General features: G+C 34.9%; 1 protein-coding gene across 1 annotated transcript in view; it reads left to right on the top strand.

The window, feature by feature from the left end:
* Window positions 1-19,811, top strand: part of LOC136990491 (E3 ubiquitin-protein ligase lubel-like) — a 71,548-nt gene that overhangs the window by 33,528 nt on the left and 18,209 nt on the right. The window contains exons 4-10 of the mRNA XM_067288876.1: window positions 5,217-5,325; window positions 7,680-7,813; window positions 7,884-8,062; window positions 8,153-8,454; window positions 16,493-16,750; window positions 18,350-18,570; window positions 18,702-19,379. Coding sequence (XP_067144977.1) covers window positions 5,217-5,325; window positions 7,680-7,813; window positions 7,884-8,062; window positions 8,153-8,454; window positions 16,493-16,750; window positions 18,350-18,570; window positions 18,702-19,379 — 1,881 coding nt within the window. The remainder of the gene's footprint in view (window positions 1-5,216; window positions 5,326-7,679; window positions 7,814-7,883; window positions 8,063-8,152; window positions 8,455-16,492; window positions 16,751-18,349; window positions 18,571-18,701; window positions 19,380-19,811) is intronic.

The following is a 19,811-nucleotide window of genomic DNA, read 5'->3' as shown; positions in this document are numbered from 1 at the left end:
CTCAATGTAAAGAAGTGCTTGCAAATGCTGCTTCATTAAACTTTCCATCATCCACAAAGCTGCTTGCACTTATGGTTGACGCTTCAGACACAGCTATAGGTGCTGTCCTGCAGCAGAAGTACCAAGGAGCATGGAAACCCCTTGCCTTCTTCTCTAAGAAGTTGTCGACAGCACAGTGCAATTATAGCACATATGACCGTAAATTGTTGAGCGCCTATGCAGCCGTGAAACATTTTCGGCACATGCTAGAAGGTTAAAATTTCATTTTTTTACAGATCATAAACCTCTGACTTTCGCATTTTGTTAGCATTCCAACAAAGCTTCTTCGAGACAACTTTGCCACCTCGACTATCTGTCACAATTTACAACAGATATACAGCACATAGAAGGTTCTCACAACATAGTTGCTGATTCACTATCCCATATATCTATGATAGACATACCGTCTCAGATAGATTTTAAAGAACTTGCAACGAACCAACAGTGAGCTTAAAGAACTTCTGGACAAGGCAAGCTCCACAGGGTTATCGCTCAAACCACTTCCAGTCGATGACTCTACTTGCCAACTCTACTGTGACGTCTTGTCAGGGACTGTTTGCCCCTATATACCATCATCACTGTGCAGAGAGATATTTAACATGCTGCACAACCTGTCACACCCAGGCATCAGAGCTACGATTAAGTTCTTGCAGCAAACATTTATTTGGCCATCCATGCCACTGCCTGGATTTCCTCCTGCCTGCAGTGCCAACAGTGCAAAGTTACCCATCACACTTCAGCTCCTCTCGTTAATCTCTTTATGCCAGACGAACATTTTTCACACATTCACATCAACATTATTGGACCTCTCCTGCCATCTCATGGATTTGTTTACTGTCTGACCTGTGTAGATCGCTTTACACGTTGGCCAGAAGCATTTCCCATCCCAGACATCTTAGCAGAAATAATGGCAAAAGCATTCTACTCTGGATGAGTCACCTGCTTTAGTGTCCTGAAGCAGATCACCACAGATCAGGGTAGGCAGTTTGAGTCAGCTCTCTTTCAAGCTCTAGCCAGCCTACTTGGTTCGAAACAAATTCTCACCTCTCCCTACCATCCAGCCTCTAATGGACTGGTCGAGCGTATACACTGTCCACTCAAGATGGCGCTAAAATGTCACACTATTGAGAGGTGGACCAACGTGCTCCCAACCATCCTCTTGGGTTTGTGCTCTACCATCAAGGACGGAATCAATTCCACGTCAGCAGAGTTTGTCTACAGAACCCACCTATGACTTCTGAGAGAGTTCTTCACTTCAGAACATAGTTCGGTGATTGACCCAACTTCCTTCGTTGGGCAGCTATGCAAAACGATGAGAAACCTGTGTCCAGTAGTGATGACTGCACATGCAAAATGTGCAGTTTTCGTCCACAAGGAACTTTTCACCTGCGATCACGTATTCATCTGACATGATGCAATTTGCAAGCCTCTACAACCAATCTACGATGGACCGTACAAGGCGATATCTTGGCAGGGAACAGTATACAAAGTCCAAATTGACAGACGAACATCATCTATAAATATTGATCAGTTGAAGCTAGCCTTTATGCCATCCTCCGAAGACAGATCTGATCTCAATGTCTCAACTTCAAACACACTGTCTCATACTTTGGTCCAGCCAGTTCCTGCAGACACGTTGAACCCTACCATGGCTGCCGCACCGACAACTACCTGCTCAGGATGACGTGTTCGGTTCAACCTACACTATTGCTAACTCCTTGTGCCTCGGGCACTTGGGGGCTTGCTAACTCCTTGTGCCTTGGGCACTTGGGTACTGTGGCAACAAAATCGGGAGTTTACCCAATTGCCACCAGAGGGAGTCCTGAGAAATATAAAGACCAGTTCAAACATGTGCCCTTCACCTTTTCGACTTCTCATCTCTGTGTGAACTATTTTTAACAAGTGCGAACTTCAAACTCTTTGTTGGTGAACACCACCACAAATATTTCCGCACCTTTCTCATGCAATGGGAAAGGGGCATTAGGTGTAAGTTTATGGAACCAAGAAGGCAGTGACTCGAAAAAGTTTGGGAATCACTGATATAATACATCATTTATCTGAATATAAACATCATTTAATAAGTAATTTAATGGCAGTCCTTTGGTCAGATGTATGAATATTTTTGTGCATTGCACAACAACACATTTGATACTGGTTATGAGAATGCAGAATTTATTTGATCTATGCACTCACTATCAAGTGATTCACATAATGTTACCCCTAAGAAACAGTGTATTCACCCTGTTGACATATTTGCATAGAAGGGTGCTAAAAAGGCTGGACTTAACCAAAATTAGGCACTGTATGAATACTTTTTGCACTCATATACAGTAGTGATATTCAGCGGGTTCGCACAGGTTCGGCCGAACCCGTTGTTAAAATTTTCAGTTTTTCCGAACGGGTTCGCCCGAATCCGTTGGTAAAATTTTCAGTTTCCCGAACCTTGTTAAACACACGGAACATTTCTCTGTTCCATTATGGGATGGCAGATTCCAAAGAGAGCTTGTATACATCGGTTCAACGAAACGTTCACTCGACAAGCGTCTACGCGAGCATAAGTATGATATTGACAGCAACAGAGGCACCACTACCCTCTCTGCTTATGCCTTGACCCCGGGCATAAGTGCTGATCTGCAAAATGTGGAATTGATTAAAATATCCCACCGATTGGACCATCTGTGATCCCTGGAAACTCTGGAAATATATAAGGCTGGACTGCGCACAACCTGTATCAATTCTAAAGATGCGTGTAACATTTCTCAAGCTTGGAAGTTTTGTTACGAAGGGGATGTTCCCCATAGCTCCATTTAATGTACATCCGTATCCCTTCGTTTATATATAGAATGTAATTACGTTGTGTTTTTGCGCCACACATATTACACATTTCAACAACACGTAACACAAACGCGCAACGGTTCTATTTGAAAATTTGAATACGTTCTGAAACAGTTTTGAATCTCAATAGTTAGAACCTGATGAAGACCGAGTTAACGGTCGAAAACGTTTGTTTTCAATTATTATTACTGGTTTTTAAAAGGTTGAGTGTGAATTATTTCTCAGTGGTTTTGTTTTTTTTTTTTTTTTTAATATATTAAAATATACGTATTATACTCTGTAACACTACTAAACTAGAGCCTTATACCCCGTTCGCACTGAGCATTTCAATCTAGATTGTGAGCAAGATCAGGGACTATGTCTTGGTGTGATCTCTCTCAACCGTTTCAATCTTGACCGAAACAAGGTTTAATTGCGATTGATTCAAGAGAGTTCTTGAAACTAGATCCAGTCATAAGAGAGATTCCAGAATTCCACGCACACGAGAAAATACAAGATGGCTGTGGAACACGTGTCAGGCTATGGACAGCGAAATAAAAAGGATATTGTATTTCGAGAAATGATGACATCTGTCTATTATCAGCAGTGCCATTCGGGGTAAAAAATAAAAAATTTCTCTGCCTAAAAATAAAAAAAAAAGGTCGACAGCACTAATATACTATTGTTACCTGGTCTTCGCCCAGGGCTCATTACGTTTCAAATACGCCACTGATTATTAGATATATCGCAAGAAAAGGTATTGTATTTATTTCTAGCCAAAACTTCCATTTTGTTTGTCAGTGATTGTCAGGGAAAAATTTTCTGCTAGCGAACCCTTTGTTAACTGTTTTGAATATCACCACTGCTCATATATATTAATATTCCGCTATATATTGGATGAATCAGAGAATATTTGGAATTCTTATTTTTTATAAATGTTAAATTAGTCAGCACTTCTGAACTATTTTTGACCTTGCTGTTTAGGAATTAAAAGTTTATTTGAGAGAATCCATTAGTATATTGGTGTCGAAACTCATCAGATCTACATAAATCTCATAAAGTAGCTTCACATAATATATGACACACAAATGTTCTCATTTTTTAATGTTCTGATGAAGCTTGAGTGTAAAAAGCAAAAATACTCATTAAATGCTTTATTTTCTAATTTATGAAGCTTAGAGAATCTATTCTTCAACAATTCTTTTTTATGATATTTAGTTCCTGTTTTAGAGTGATATCAATACAAGAATATTTGTAAGCTATACATATTTATAAAATAAATAGCATAATTAACAAAAGCACCAATCTGATTCAAATTTTTTTTATTTTTTTTGTCAACAAAAATTTTTATCATTGTATCATCAATTTTGTGAAATTATTAATGGACTGTTAAAGATTGATAAGAAAAATATATCTTGTACAGTACATGCAGTCAAACCGCATTATAGTACCATCCAAATGCTAAATGCATAATTTTTCAGTGCAAATTGTGAGGCTCTGGATAGGTCCAAACCCTGACTAAAATTTGCATTAAAATAATTTTTTAAAGAAAAAAATAGAAGCTAGAAATAATTTTTTTGTTTGAAAATGCAACACAGAGTTTTAAACAATAGAAGAATGTAAGTTCTAAGCTCAACCATCTCCAGTTGGAATCAAATTAAACTTCAATTTTGACCTTTCCCATGATTTAAGTTGAGATCTCTTTACATTTAGTAATGAGTGATCAATCACTTAGAAAGCAAAAACGAGGAAAAGTGACCAATTGGAATGGGCAATCGAGGAGAGAAGTTAATAAAAACATGGGAATTCAATGACGTGACAGCTTCTTCTCCCAAAAATTCCAAGTGTTGGATCAATTGTTGTTTGTGTGTTGTGTGCCCATTTTCGTCTCTGTCTCTCATCCTCGAATTGTCATCTTCCTGTCATCAGAAGTCTACCGCATTGTCCCAGAGTTGTTGAGACGTTGAGGGAACTGTCATTTGTGAACCAGGGACACTCCTTTATTTGGAACTATCTTGGAAAGGAGAGGAAGACCCAGAGGCAGCCACTGACTTAGAACTTCCAAGATCACAGAAATCTTGTAAGCTCCTTTCATGTCAAATAAACGCATTCTTGTAACTGTAGAGTCTGTCCCGGTACCAATCGTACCCACATATGACTCTTTGCAACCCCTTGACTCTCTTGACATTTCCCCCCTCGCTGGATACTTCAGTAATGCCACATTCCATTTAGTGCCAATTTAAGAGATAAACAAATGATGACATAGATTGAGAATTGACATTTATATTTATTTTTTACATTAAAATTTACTACTTTGCTTTTATTTTGGAAAATAAATTTTTTCTTATATAGCATATTTTTAGTCTTCTAGTGAACATAAAAGAGAATGTCTTCAATCTCAAGATGAGATAAAACATGAATCAGAAATAAAAGAATCTACGTTAAAAGAAAGGAGAATATTACAAAGTTATGGTTAGTAGATTTATTAATTAAATATAATTATAATAATATTTTCAAATTGTTTTACTATTTAGTATTATTTTAACACTATATTTGTTCTATATTTCAAACTATTTTTCTTAAAATATCTCTATGTATATACATACATACATCCAAATCTGAATCTGTGGCAAATGAGCTGTATCTCTGTGATCAAAAAGTATTGGGAATGGTTAAATAAAATGCAAGATTTAAATTTATTCATCAAAATTTATTTTGTTCTCTTCAAAATAATTCCTTCTCACTGCAACGTACTTATGCTAACATTTTTTCCAATCTTTAAAATATGCTTTAAAGTTGTTTTCCTGAAACCTCTTCGGGACTTGCAGTAAATTTTCTTTTATGGTGTTAATCAACTCAAAATGGTGACCACAAAGTGGAAATTTCAGTCAAGGAAACAGGAAAAAGTGACACAGTGCCATATCGGATAAATACACCGAACCGTATTTGTTGGACTTTTGGCCAAAAATTTGCAAACGAGCACTGTGAGTAGTTGCATAGTTGTGGTGCAAAATCAATGAGTTTTCTCACCACAAGTCAGGTTGTTTTCTACGAATTGCTTCAGGCAAATGATGCAAAATACTCAAATAATATTTTTTGTTGACAGTTTGGCCAGTCAGAAGGAATTTGTGATGCACAATAGTACGAGAATCAAAGAAAACAGTCAACAGAACCTTGATTTTTGACTGACTTTGACACGGTCTTTTTGGTGTTGCTTCACCTTTCAAGTACCATTTACTTGATTGTTGAGCCATTTTGGTGTCAAAAGCATAGATCCAAGTTTCATCACCTGTAATGATGCATTTGAAGAAAGATTCACCTCAAAAAAAACATGTCCTTGGCCACTCAAACACATTGTGGTCTTTAAAAAAAATTCAATGTTTTTCAGATGACTTGTTTATTGAAGCAACACTCCATAAGCCCAAACAATCTTTTAAAATTTCTTGACAAAATCCAAATGATACTGGAATGTGTTCAATAATGTTCCTAATTGTTAAATGACAATCACCAAATACCAAATTTCTGACTTCAGCAATGTGTTGTTCATCAGTTGAAGTGGGTGGTCTATCAGAGTGTGGTTTATCTTCAACATGTTATCTGCATTTTTCAAACATTTTGTACCACTTGTAAACTATTGCTTTTGATAGGCTATCATCACCAAAGATCTTTTGAAACATTTCCAACATTTTTATAGTAGTAATTCTGTTGCAAAAACAAAATTTAATGAACTTTCTTTGCTCAATTATACTTGACATTTTGAAAAATCTCCAGCACAAAAATTCTTTACACACAAAACAAGGATTTATTTGCAAATGAAAACAGACAATGACGTATGGATTTCTGCTAGATGTCAATGAAAGTTGTACCAAATGATAAAAAAGGACAACAGTGCCCTCTTTTACATGCACAGTTTAAATGAACCATTCCTGATACTTTTTGATCACAGTAGTATGATTATGTCTCATATTAATCATTAAGAAGTTGTAGATTCAAGTCCTGCTCTGGATTGATCTTTTCTTCCAGAATAGTCAAAATTATTAAATTTAATGTAAAATTTAGTATAATTATTGAATTAAGGTACAGGATGATGGCTTAATTATAAACTTTCTGTGCAAATTACATACTTAATATATTAGCGAGGTTGAGACCGAAGTTTTAAACGTGAAAACGTGTACATCGGACGTTCAGTGCAACTTTCCTGTAAGCCTAGAAGTTTGATAATTGTGTTTGGAATGTCAAGCATGATTCCACTGACTTTCCAAACACCATTGTCAAATTTTTAGACTTACAGGAAAGTGGTGCTGAACGTTCGACGTACACATTTTTGCGTTTAAAACTTAGGCCACAACCTCGCTATTAACTAAGTTCTAACCTGAAAGTTAATCTGGCAATATAAATAAACAACAACTAACCCATTATACATAAAGTAAGACACCAACCAATGCCGAATTATCGGGCTAGAAACGACTATAGCAATATTAATAATTTTAAGATAATTTGGTACTAGAGTTAGGCGTTAGGTGCCATCTCTTGCTAAATTTAATAATTAGAATTTTAATTAAATAATTTTAAATAAATTTAGGCCTAACTGGAAGAAAAGAACTTCTTCCAGTTAGGCCTAAATTTATTTAATTAAGAGACTCCAATAAAGCAATGAAAAGTCGATAATTTAGAGTTGGAGTTTTAGTTAAGGATTATGTCTGACATTTTAAACTTTATGTTATGTGTATCTTAGAATATGATATTCATAAATTAATATATCTTTATTTGGTAAGTGGTATATTAACAATTACCTAGTTTTTAAAATATATGACAATATATTCTAGAAAACATAATTCCTCCCCCCAGAAGAAGCAAACCACAATCAGCATCTGATTTGGTATTATCTAAAATACCATTTGAAGAGAAAAGAGCAACTTTGCCTCGCTCAGCAGATTATAGCCAAGTAGTTAAACGACCAGTAAGCATCTCTGTTTATCAATTTTACATCATTAAAATCTCTGGGTGTAAACTCTGAAAATTTATTTTAGATATCTGCCACTCTCGCTCTTGGAGAAGATCTGCAGGATTGGGGAAAAGTCACGTCTGCACCAGATGTTAGAAGTGTTAATGTCTGGGAGAACATCAAACAGTCACAAACAGAATTTCAAGAGGAAAATATTTTGTTTGAAGATTATGTTAAAAAACAGAGTGATTATTATTTATCTGAGTTAGTGGCGTATTTTTTAAACAATAAAAATTTTCAATTAAAAATTTAAGTTATTAATTGAATTCAGTAATAATTTTGTATTTATATCAGTGTTCATCAATCAAAGGATGTTCCACCTCAGACATCTAGTCCAACACAATTACAAGCAAGTGGAACTGTTGCACCATCTCAAATTCATCCTCATTTTCCATATTCTCAGCCACCATATACTACAGCTGTTCCTCATCTTTCATCTGTCTATTCTTCAAGTTGTCCACAATGCTATGTACATTCTTGGTCAAATTTAACTCCTACTGCCAACTGGCCAACAGAAAAAGAAGACTTGGCATTGCATAAACATGGAATGAAGCGCAGCCATAGTGCTATACATGATCCATCTTCAGTACATCCAGGTAAGACAATAAATTTTTTATAATTAATCAAATTTAATTATTTTTTTAGTTTACGTTAAGTTTTTTGAAATGAATAGATGCTGTACTCAATAAACATATATTATATATATTATATTTAAGATGCAACTTTTGTTCAAAGCTAAGGCTAAAAAAATCATCCTGTATCTTATATGCAAAATTGTGATCTCTCATAGACATAAATTTCCTAAGTGGCCTTCAGTATGCTACAGATAGCCTCTACCTAGCCCAACTATAACTAAACAATAACATTTTTATTCAACATATTATTATATGCTGTAACTAAACAGTTTTTGCATGTATTCATGTAGAATATTTTGAAGTAACTTTTTTTTTCTCCTGATAAATTAAAGTGTGTAAAATAAAATGTTACTCACAAAAACCTTTAACCGGTTCATAACACACAATATCAGTCACTTCAAACGTTTTCAAAACCCCTTCTGGGTTCTTCTTCAGGTACAAAATTAACTGGAACGATTTTTGAAGATAAAAAAGGAAGCAAATCACATGCCGAACAGCATCGAACGTCGAAGTTTTACTTAGGCCAAATGTTATTTTAAAAAATATCGATGTCACAAGGCATCATGGGAAACAAATCGTCACAGCTTTAACATAAGATCGAAAGTTATTTTTAGAAATGTCAATGTCACATGGCATCCCGGGAAACAAATCGTAAACGCTTCCCTAGCTCCTCCACAAATCATCCTTTATGTAAAAGATACTGTTAAAGCTCCGTATGCATTAGAGCCTGCCAAGCCAAGGAAAGAGTGACTTCATCCCTAGAATTGATGGATGAGGAAGTACTGCAAGCCTTATAAATCTCCATCTGCTCCAGCCATTTGATATGGTCTACGCGTGTTGTGGTGACAATCAATCTGGCTTTTGATAAGTCTGCTGTAATGTCAGGATCAGAGGTGTAGGTAGATAACGAGGTGGAGCATTTACTGTGTTGTATGTCGTGCAAATGCTCCTTCAATCTGACCTTAATAGCACGCTTTGTCGATCCCACATACACTAAGTCCTTATCAAAACGGTTATCCCTAAGCGGTACCGCATACACTCCCGGAAGTCTGTCCATATTAGATCTGTCTTTCTCATTACGCAGCATATCAAACAGGGATGGGCATCTTCTGTATGCCAGGGAGACATCCCGTTGCCGTGCGATCCTATTATATATCGATCTCAATACAGGGTTGTAAGTAACAGGCATCATCTGTTTCTCCATGGTTTGGCCGCCATTTTGTGAAATATCGTCTGCGGAACAAGGAGCCTTCATTCGATAGATCTGCTGTGAAATTTTTTGTATAATATTGTGGTGCCCATGCCTCTTGGCTAGTGCCTGTTGGATAGAAGGCACTAAGAGAGGAGTTGAGATACTTGGATGACGTAGCCAAGAGGCATGGGCACCACAATATTATACAAAAAATTTCACAGCAGATCTATCGAATGAAGGCTCCTTGTTCCGCAGACGATATTTCACAAAATGGCGGCCAAACCATGGAGAAACAGATGATGCCTGTTACTTACAACCCTGTATTGAGATCGATATATAATAGGATCGCACGGCAACGGGATGTCTCCCTGGCATACAGAAGATGCCCATCCCTGTTTGATATGCTGCGTAATGAGAAAGACAGATCTAATATGGACAGACTTCCGGGAGTGTATGCGGTACCGCTTAGGGATAACCGTTTTGATAAGGACTTAGTGTATGTGGGATCGACAAAGCGTGCTATTAAGGTCAGATTGAAGGAGCATTTGCACGACATACAACACAGTAAATGCTCCACCTCGTTATCTACCTACACCTCTGATCCTGACATTACAGCAGACTTATCAAAAGCCAGATTGATTGTCACCACAACACGCGTAGACCATATCAAATGGCTGGAGCAGATGGAGATTTATAAGGCTTGCAGTACTTCCTCATCCATCAATTCTAGGGATGAAGTCACTCTTTCCTTGGCTTGGCAGGCTCTAATGCATACGGAGCTTTAACAGTATCTTTTACATAAAGGATGATTTGTGGAGGAGCTAGGGAAGCGTTTACGATTTGTTTCCCGGGATGCCATGTGACATTGACATTTCTAAAAATAACTTTCGATCTTATGTTAAAGCTGTGACGATTTGTTTCCCATGATGCCTTGTGACATCGATATTTTTTAAAATAACATTTGGCCTAAGTAAAACTTCGACGTTCGATGCTGTTCGGCATGTGATTTGCTTCCTTTTTTATCTTCAAAAATCGTTCCAGTTAATTTTGTACCTGAAGAAGAACCCAAGAGGGGTTTTGAAAACGTTTGTAGTGACTGATATTGTGTGTCACGCACCGGTTAAAGGTTTTTGTGAGTAACATTTTATTTTTTACACCCCAAAGTGCGGTTATTCGTTATTAAAGTGTGTATTTTAATTTTACTATTTTAAACCAGAATACAGTAAAAAAATTTAGATACCAAGTCTAATCCAGCAACTTCAACCTTTAAATTTCCGGTACAAACGACGAAAATTAACAGAAAAAACTAACGTTTTCGAATCTCCATCGAGATCTTCCTCAGGTTTGTTAATGGAATGTCGTGAGAATAGAACTCTTTTGAAGTTCAAAAAATAGAACATCTCCAGCGTGCGATGACGATGCAAAACATAAGATTGATATAATAGACCTGAGTCTACTAACGTAACGTTGCAAAATATCAATGCAGGAAATAAAACCATGTCTACCATCGTGGATTGAGAGATCCCTCCAAAAAAGGGTTTCTGAACGTAAGAATGACGTTGCCAAAAAAAGGCACACCACCGCCTGTCGACGTATGCCACGGACTTCGATGTAAAAGCGGACTTCGATAACGCCACCCTCATTAAGAAGTCGTTCAAAACGGACCACATTAGGGCATTGGAGACCCTGGAGATTTACAGAGCTACCAAATCGGGGAAATGCATTAATTACAAAGACAGCAACGTTTTATCGTACACGTGGCGATACATCTCGGAGGTCAATCCACGTTGGTAGACATGGTTTTATTTCCTGCATTGATATTTTGCGACGTTACATTAGTAGACTCAGGTCTATTATATCAATCTTATGTTTTGCATCGTCATCGCACGCTGGAGATGTTCTATTTTTTGAACTTCAAAAGAGTTCTATTCTCACGACATTCCATTAACGAACCTGAGGAAGATCTCGATGGAGATTCGAAAACGTTAGTTTTTTCTGTTAATTTTCGTCGTTTGTACCGGAAATTTAAAGGTTGAAGTTGCTGGATTAGACTTTATATGTACCGGTAGTCACGGGTGAAGTTTGTTTTTAGATACCAAGTTCCAAAGGTGCAGGATGGCTTAATTAAATACACTAAATACTTTTTCGTAAACATTCTGCAGTGAAAATGGAAGTGTATCCAGGGAACTGGCCACCTGGCTACCAGCTTTCCCCAGTGGGCCATCATTAAAAAATTAATACAAGAAAATAATATAATAAGATTAAACACAGCCTAAGTTTTTGAATTCTATATTATTTTCATAGAAAGAACCCTGTGTTTGTCTCTTGTTTGATGCATAGTTGATATTGTAAAATTGCTTAATAATGGGATGTATTCCAGTTTATAGTACACATTAGTATGTATGTCTCTTTTTTTAAAAATTATATTATCTAAAAAGTATTCAGAAGTACTACTATGTTGGTCTACTTTAAATGTTATGAGAATTGCACAGAATCTGTCCAAAATCTAAATAATAATTTCTTTTTCATAAATTCAGGAATTCAACAATGTATTAAAAGAACGCATCTTCCAAAAATTTAAAAAAATTGCACGTCTTGAAGGTATGCGCATGCTCAATGTAGCTCTTTTTTATTTAAAGAGCTACATTGAGCATGCACATATCTTTAAGACGTGCAATTTTTTCAACAATGTATAGAATGTATTCTATTGATGTGAAGAAACCAAGTAAAATGATCAAAACTATGACAATGTTATACATAACTTCCAAGTTTGCACAGAAGAGTGCATGGATGCCAATCCATGCACTCTCTGCTGTGCAATTGAGCAGACAGATGATGTGGAAGCATTTTAAAGTGTGTGCTGTGGAAACAGCAAAAGATGTATATGGAGTTTCAATAGTGGGTCAGGAGAAAGGTAGGTGTATGGTGGAATGAAGAACTAGTGCATGCTGTGGCTACCAAGAAAGAAGCATACCTAGGTATATTCCAGTATGAAGGTGGAGAGATTAAAGAAATGTGAGGTGATACAAGTAGCAAGATAAAGTAAGGAGAGGGCAGGTGAAGAATGAATACAAAGGTTGCAAAGGGTATTTGAGGAAAATAGGGAAGTATTCTGAAAGAAAATGATAAATATGCATGCTAAAATAGAGAAAGAAAGGTATAATTTGTGTCAGAGATGCAAATGATGAGCTAGTATGGGATGAGCAAATGAGTATGAAGTGTATGACAGATGGTGTGAATACTTTTGATTGTTTATTGGTAACGAGCAGGGCACAGATGAATGAAGGAGCAGATGAAGTATGGAATGATGTAGTTGAGAGTGATGGACATATTCTTGCCACTGACCTTATGAGTGCTATTAAGAAACTGAAAAATGGCAATTCTGTGGTAATAGCTGAGATGCTAAAGTATGGAGAGATTTATATGACTGACTGAATGATCCATTTACGTAAATTATGTTGGGAGAGTGGTATGGTTCTAGAAGACTAAAATAGAGCTGTGATTATGCCTATCTATAAAAATCACTTACTAGTGTAGAAAAAACCTTAGGGGCTAGTGTCTGATAGCATCTTACACTTTGCCTGTATTATTGAAGTGTCATCCTGAAGGCATTATTTTCTTCATTCAAATGAACAAATGAGTGCATCAGAGGGTGTGAGTTTCAGGCTGTAAGTGGATATGGCACCACTGACATTCCTATTTGTTCAAGAACCTGTAATGATGCCAAAGAAGTGTGAAGTTGTGCATTATCTTGAAGTAAACAGATTGCATTTAGCTGTTTCAGTGGTCTATTTTTTATGGATGGCTTCTTGAAGTTTCTGAAATGATGCAATGTAATGATTGCTGTTCATTGCTGTCCCACAATTGAGAAAATCAAGCAAAATAGAAAGATCCCAGGAGATATTCACTATAACCTTGTATATTGAGCAATGGCTTTTGAATTTCTTTAGTCTAGGGAAGCTGGAGTGCTGCCTCTTCATCAACTAATTTTTGGTCTCTGGATCATAAAAATACAGCTAGTTCTGTAAAGTACTATTTTAATTTCCGACTATTATCGACTCTACCGGGTGCCGGAAACAACCGTTAACCTACCGGGTACTTTACTCGGATTTGCGTTAGCGTGCCAGGCCTGGACTTTAAGCGTGCACCGAATTAAATAACGACAAGATTTGTCAACAACCAAAATTAACGATTTAATTAGTCGTCTAGTAATAACTATATACAATATTTAGTAAAAATCAAACAATAATTTATTTAATGAAATGCAACAAAATCAACCCGACAATACTCAATTCAAATCTATGTCTAACTTAACTCTATTCCCCTTGGGATTCCGACAAAACCAAAAGTTTAACTTATAACAATAATTCTTATAAACTAGAGATCCTAATCGTCACCTCAATATACTCGGAACCTATTTCCTCAAACTCTCAAGACTTTCTCTGACTGTCGATCCACAATTCGAATCACTTCAAAATCACCTTGGAACTATTCGAGATCCTATCGGACACCTCTCTCGTTTACTGCTACGAAGCTCACCAAGCTCGTTGCTATCCGGAATTCACCTCTCTGTCTTCACTTGAGATTCGGGATTTATAGTGTGAGGTGACGTCACAAGTCTGAATGCGATCACTCCCCTCATTTACATACTTAATGCTAACAAGAACTTTTTTCGTTGTCTGGCAGCCTATTTTTCGACAATTACTCACTAACCTTTTACATTATTTGTTACAGTTTTTCCGGGACGTTTTTATTACTTAAGGTCTAGCGAATCTATCTCGTGCTTGTGGGGTCTCCCCCCTCTTTCTCGGTGCAGACTTATTCTTTTTGCCACTCGGGAAGCGCAAATGTGCGCGAGTCCTATGGCGCTTTTCTTTCGTCGGTGAGTTGGGTTTTATTTCTTCTCTTTTTAAATACTTAAGGTGATAGGTGAGAAAACCTTCGTCCTAACAAAACATAAGCCCCAAACCAAAAATAGAATAATAAGCAAAATAAAAGTAAAATAAAAAATAACGCTTGGACTTGGTTCCTTACAGTTCATTAGTGCAAATATTCTCAAAAAAAATGTCATTTTAAGCTTCAAATGCTATCAACAGTTTTGAATATACACGCAATCTTTTCTCATTCAAATCAGCTGTTAATTGATGAGGAAACCACTTGACCATTACTCTCTAGTATTTCAGATTGTGGATAATCTAAACAGCACTGTTACCGCCACCAAGTTCCTCAGAAATCTTTCAGACAGTGATACTCTAGTCTGCACAAATCTTGTCATCTACTCTGTTTTGGTTTTCCTCTTCAACACTAGTTCCATCCTTCTTTAAACTTTTTACCCATTTTTGTACTATATTCACATTAATTTTCATCTCACCATACACTGAGTCTTTTACAGATGTTGGCAGCAGTACATCCTTCTTTGCTCAGGAATTTGATGACATAAATACTCAGACACCTTCCATATTGGTTCCAGTGTGTTTATTGGAAAAAAATGAATGTTTTCAATCACTTTCAGAGATTTTCATATGACACTGCCTTGGCCCAATTTGCAAGTGAGTCTGGGGGTGTCCCCATGTAGGGATGAGGCTAAGCTTCTACACATCACCTTTGATATACAACAGCTAAGAATAACAGAAGCTATTGAAATTTATATAAAGCTATGCTCAAGGGAAGTTGCATTAATAGTAAAGAAAATATTAACCTATAGCAAGTGTGGCAAGCAATGATATGTTACCTTCAACTGTAGCAAACTTTAAACAGCATTGTAAATTTTTTCACCTCAGTTACTAGTTATTAATATGTGTGTTACAACATTTAAATATTTTTCTAATCTTTCTCCAATTGTATTATGGAAAGTTGTGTGCATAGTTTAACAAATTTTTATTATGTTATATTTCATCACTAAGTATGTCACATTTATGTTTTGAATTTGAATATCATCAAGTGACATACAGAATGTTACATTCTAAAAAAGTTGTTCAAATAATAGCATTTGATTTATGGAACATATAATAACCTGACAAAGATCGTTGAAAGTGATTGAAAAGATTAGTTTTTTCTAACAAATGTGCCTACTGGAACCAATATGGAAGATGTGTGCAAGTATTAATATTATTTTCCAGTTTCTGAGATGTTTTTAGAATTCATGACAGTCCTTTGCTTCTGCTACAGGTTTTCTAGGTTTAATTCTAGGTTTTCTACATGGTCTGGAAAACCTAGAATTAAAAAATAATACCGTTATGCAGGAAGAGTTACTTTAGTTACACTACCTGGTAGTATAAAGGCATCATATTTTGGTTAACAGTTTCAGAGAAAATGTCAAACAGGCATTACTTTCAGAAAAACCCTGTATTATGTTGTTGTTATATTTATATTGTGATTTATAGAACTTATTGATGCAGGCCCCCAAATGTGGCCGAAAACATTTGTTTATTAAACGGTTACTGCTGGAAAGTGTGAGAAAGATGTGAATTTTTTTTATTATATTGTGAATAATATTTTTTGATATATTTATAACTTACTATTTATAGTATGTAAATTTAAACTGAAATATTTATTTTAACTGAAATTGAAAATTTATGATTACAGCTGAAGGTGGCCTAAAATAGGTCTAAAATGTTTTTGTTGTAATAAATAAATTTGGCTTTCTAGTTTCATTTACATAATATCTCTATAAGTTATAATTTTATTTTTAGAGTAGACAAAAATTTTTAATTATGTAGGGAAAATAATCTTTTTAATTTTATTTTGTTTTTAAATATTTATATTAAATTATAATCATTTTTCATTTTATTAAACATTTAATCACAGGATACCATCCTGCTGGTCCAGGACTGTATCCTTATGGTAGCATGGTTCCTCATATCTGTCCACATGGACATCACAGTCCTCATTCCTATGCAACAGATAGTTCTAGTCAATCATCGTCATGTCAGAGACGACCGAGAAAGAAACGAAGTAGTTCCAGAAAGAAGAAAACCGAAAGTGATGAACGACAAAAGCATTCTGAATCTGGAAGTGAGTCAGGTGAAGTCGATGTGCATAGTTTCACTTCAGAAGAATTAAAAGGTAAACATACATAATACATATATATATTTATATATATGCATACATAAAGTGAAACTTCCATTAATGGACACTCCCAAATAGCAGACACCTCTACTAAAGAAACAATGGAAATAAAGACTTTTACAGTACTAAATTTACACTGTACTAAATTTTCAAATTTTGAATAATAAAGATGTTACGAGAACCAAATATAATTTTCTTTTATTATCTTTTCATCTCTTTTAATCAGTTATGAGTTATCAAAACACTCTACAAGTTCTCTTGTAAGATTTCTTTTTTAACTGATTCATTTTACTTAATTATAAACTGACTAAATAGAACTCTTAATTTTATTTTAGGAACTAGGATACTATTTGTCTTACATAAGCAATTTTGGAAGCCTAAATTCTAGCTTTAGACCTGTCAAAATTCAAACAGATTTAAATTAACATTTATCCAAAGTCTACTATAGTATAAATTTATAAATAATTGTAGAGTAATTGTATCCTGACTACTAAAACAGAGTTAAGTGTTTTATTTGATCAATATATGTTTGAGTTTTGTTGTATCTTAAGTTTGCTCTTTGAAAATTTAAACAAGTATGAATGAGATAGGATTCCTTGTAAATGAATTTACTTAAATAAATGTTTAGTCCTTGGTAAATTTTAGAATCTAATTTTACTCTTATATTTTTCTATTTAGAATAAATATTGTTGAAATATTTACTGGTAACTAAATTTGTTTGAAAAATTAATAATATGAATACAGGTATACCTTGAGTTACGTCGTTCCCGATTATACGTCGTTTGTCAAAAAAGTATATGGAAAAATAAAAATCAAGTTTAAGTCATTTTATCCGACTTTATATTTGTCTGCCACAAATATTGAAATCGTAATATCACCAGAAAAGCGTTAAAAGCACATAAAATCATATTAAAATATGTACATTTACAGTAAATGTTAATATAATCATTATAAATCCTAGATAACAAAACATGAAAACATCTGTGTTTCTGTGTTGTCGTCTTATTTAGCGGTTTTTAAGTGCTCATTATTGGCGTTTTCCACTGTAGTTTTGACTTACGTCGTAACTACACAAGTAAATTCGACTTACATCACCTCTCCTGGAACCAATTACTGATGTAAGGCGAGGTATACCTGTACAATTAAATTTGACTTTAAAGAAGTCATGAATCTTCAATAAAGAAAAAAAAATACATAGGTGAGAGGAAGAAATACTTTTAAGTAAAAACAAGTTTTCTTTCTCATCTACTATTTTCTTGAAAGATTATGTTTAAGATTTTGAAATGAAGATCATTGTGAAAATTTTCAGAAATATTAATTATCAAAATAATTTTTTACTAAACTTTGCTCATTTTATATGCAAAATAGAGTATCAAACACTTTGAAATCTGTTGTTGATTTAAATGTTTAAGTATTTGATGAGTTTTTATTATATGACATAAAGTAATACTTTAATTAATTTTAATAATGATTTTATTTAATAATTAGGTAGTAATGAATATATTCAATTCATTAAATTATATTTGGAAAAATATCTGACTTCAAATACACAAATAGTTAATCCATAATTTCTAAATGAATAAATTTGTTTTTCAGTTACATCTGAAGTGAAACCATCTACAGAAGATTATCACCATAAACACGAAGACACATGGGTTTGTCAGCATTGTACTTACATTAATGCACCAGGTAGCAATATTTGTGAAATATGTTGTAAAACAACTCTTCCTGAAACATTTATAACAAAAGAAAGTGAAGATAAAGAAAAACCTGAATTTATTAGTGGAGAAGATGTAATGAGGGAAGGTCACGACCAGGTTAGAAAATTTACATTTTGTTAAAAAAATATATAATAATAATGTTCTATTATCTTTAAATCTGAAAAATATCAGTTACTCATTTATTAAGTCTAAATCATATTTTATTTTTCTGAATGTTTTAATTAAAGAAATTAAAATGTGAAGAAGATTTTGAACAGACAACATTAACTTCTGAGAAGATTCAGCATGTTGAAGAAACTTCTTCAAAATTAGATACTTTTGAACAAGCTTCAGAAATTTTATCTGAAAAAGCAAAAACAGAAACTGAAAAGCATGAAGTAACGTTGGATGTTAGTCACCCTGGTGATCAGAAAGAGTCATCTTGTCAGACAAGTCATGAATCTCTGGGAGAATTTTCATCGCGTGAAAATTTAGAATTTAGTTCACATCCCTCGAGAGCAGTAATGTCGGATGTATCTCCCCAGACGTCTCCTCTTCTTGGAAGGAAGGGACTCCGTCGTCCGACACCACCGCCGCTCGGGTTTTCACCTTTGTTTGGAAGGAGTGCACATGCTGGACATTCACAACAATTAATATCACGCACAACAGGTCACAGTGATTTAACCGTTGCAGGTCGTGGTCTTCTTCCACACGAACCAGTCCACGATAGTTCAGGTTATGGAACGACAGATTCTCTTTATCACAGCTGGAGTCACCCATCTCTTTTTGGTGATGCTAGTCATGGTCAAGATCGATCGTTTTCTCCTCGTCCATTGAGTCCAAGAATAAGCGAAACTAAAAGAGGAGAAAGTGGATTATCTGCTAGTGATGGTGTTCAAGTAGGCTATGCTACACAGAAATCAAAGGTATGAATTTTTTATTTTTAATATGTTCCAAATGCAGAGAATATAAAAAATTCAAGGAAATACTAAGTTTTCATAAACAGTATTTTTGGACTGAGTAAATCTGCTTTCAGTAGAACTTACTACTTTTAATGCCAAACAGTCTTTCCAAAATTATCAGGCTACGTAACTTAGGAACTTACTACTAAAAAATGCTTCTTAAAGCACAAATTTAAATATTTTTAAAATTTTGGTTACAGCATAACACTTGGAATGCAACCATTTAAAGCAGTTGATTTAAGCAGACTGTCTAATAATTGTATTTTTACAGTAAGTTTTCCTCAATGAAAGTCTATGTAATCAGTGAGACAACTTCATATAGTTATTACAGTACAATAAATCACTCACCAAATTGTAAGAAAAAGTGCTTAAAAGCAATCTAATAAGCATTTTTGG

The sequence above is a fragment of the Centruroides vittatus genome, unplaced genomic scaffold (assembly GCF_030686945.1).
Source record: "Centruroides vittatus isolate TY-2023 unplaced genomic scaffold, ASM3068694v2 scaffold_944, whole genome shotgun sequence".
Classification (NCBI taxonomy): domain Eukaryota; kingdom Metazoa; phylum Arthropoda; class Arachnida; order Scorpiones; family Buthidae; genus Centruroides; species Centruroides vittatus.
Note: the sequence above shows the minus strand (reverse complement) of the source record. Positions and strands in the feature narration are given on the sequence as shown.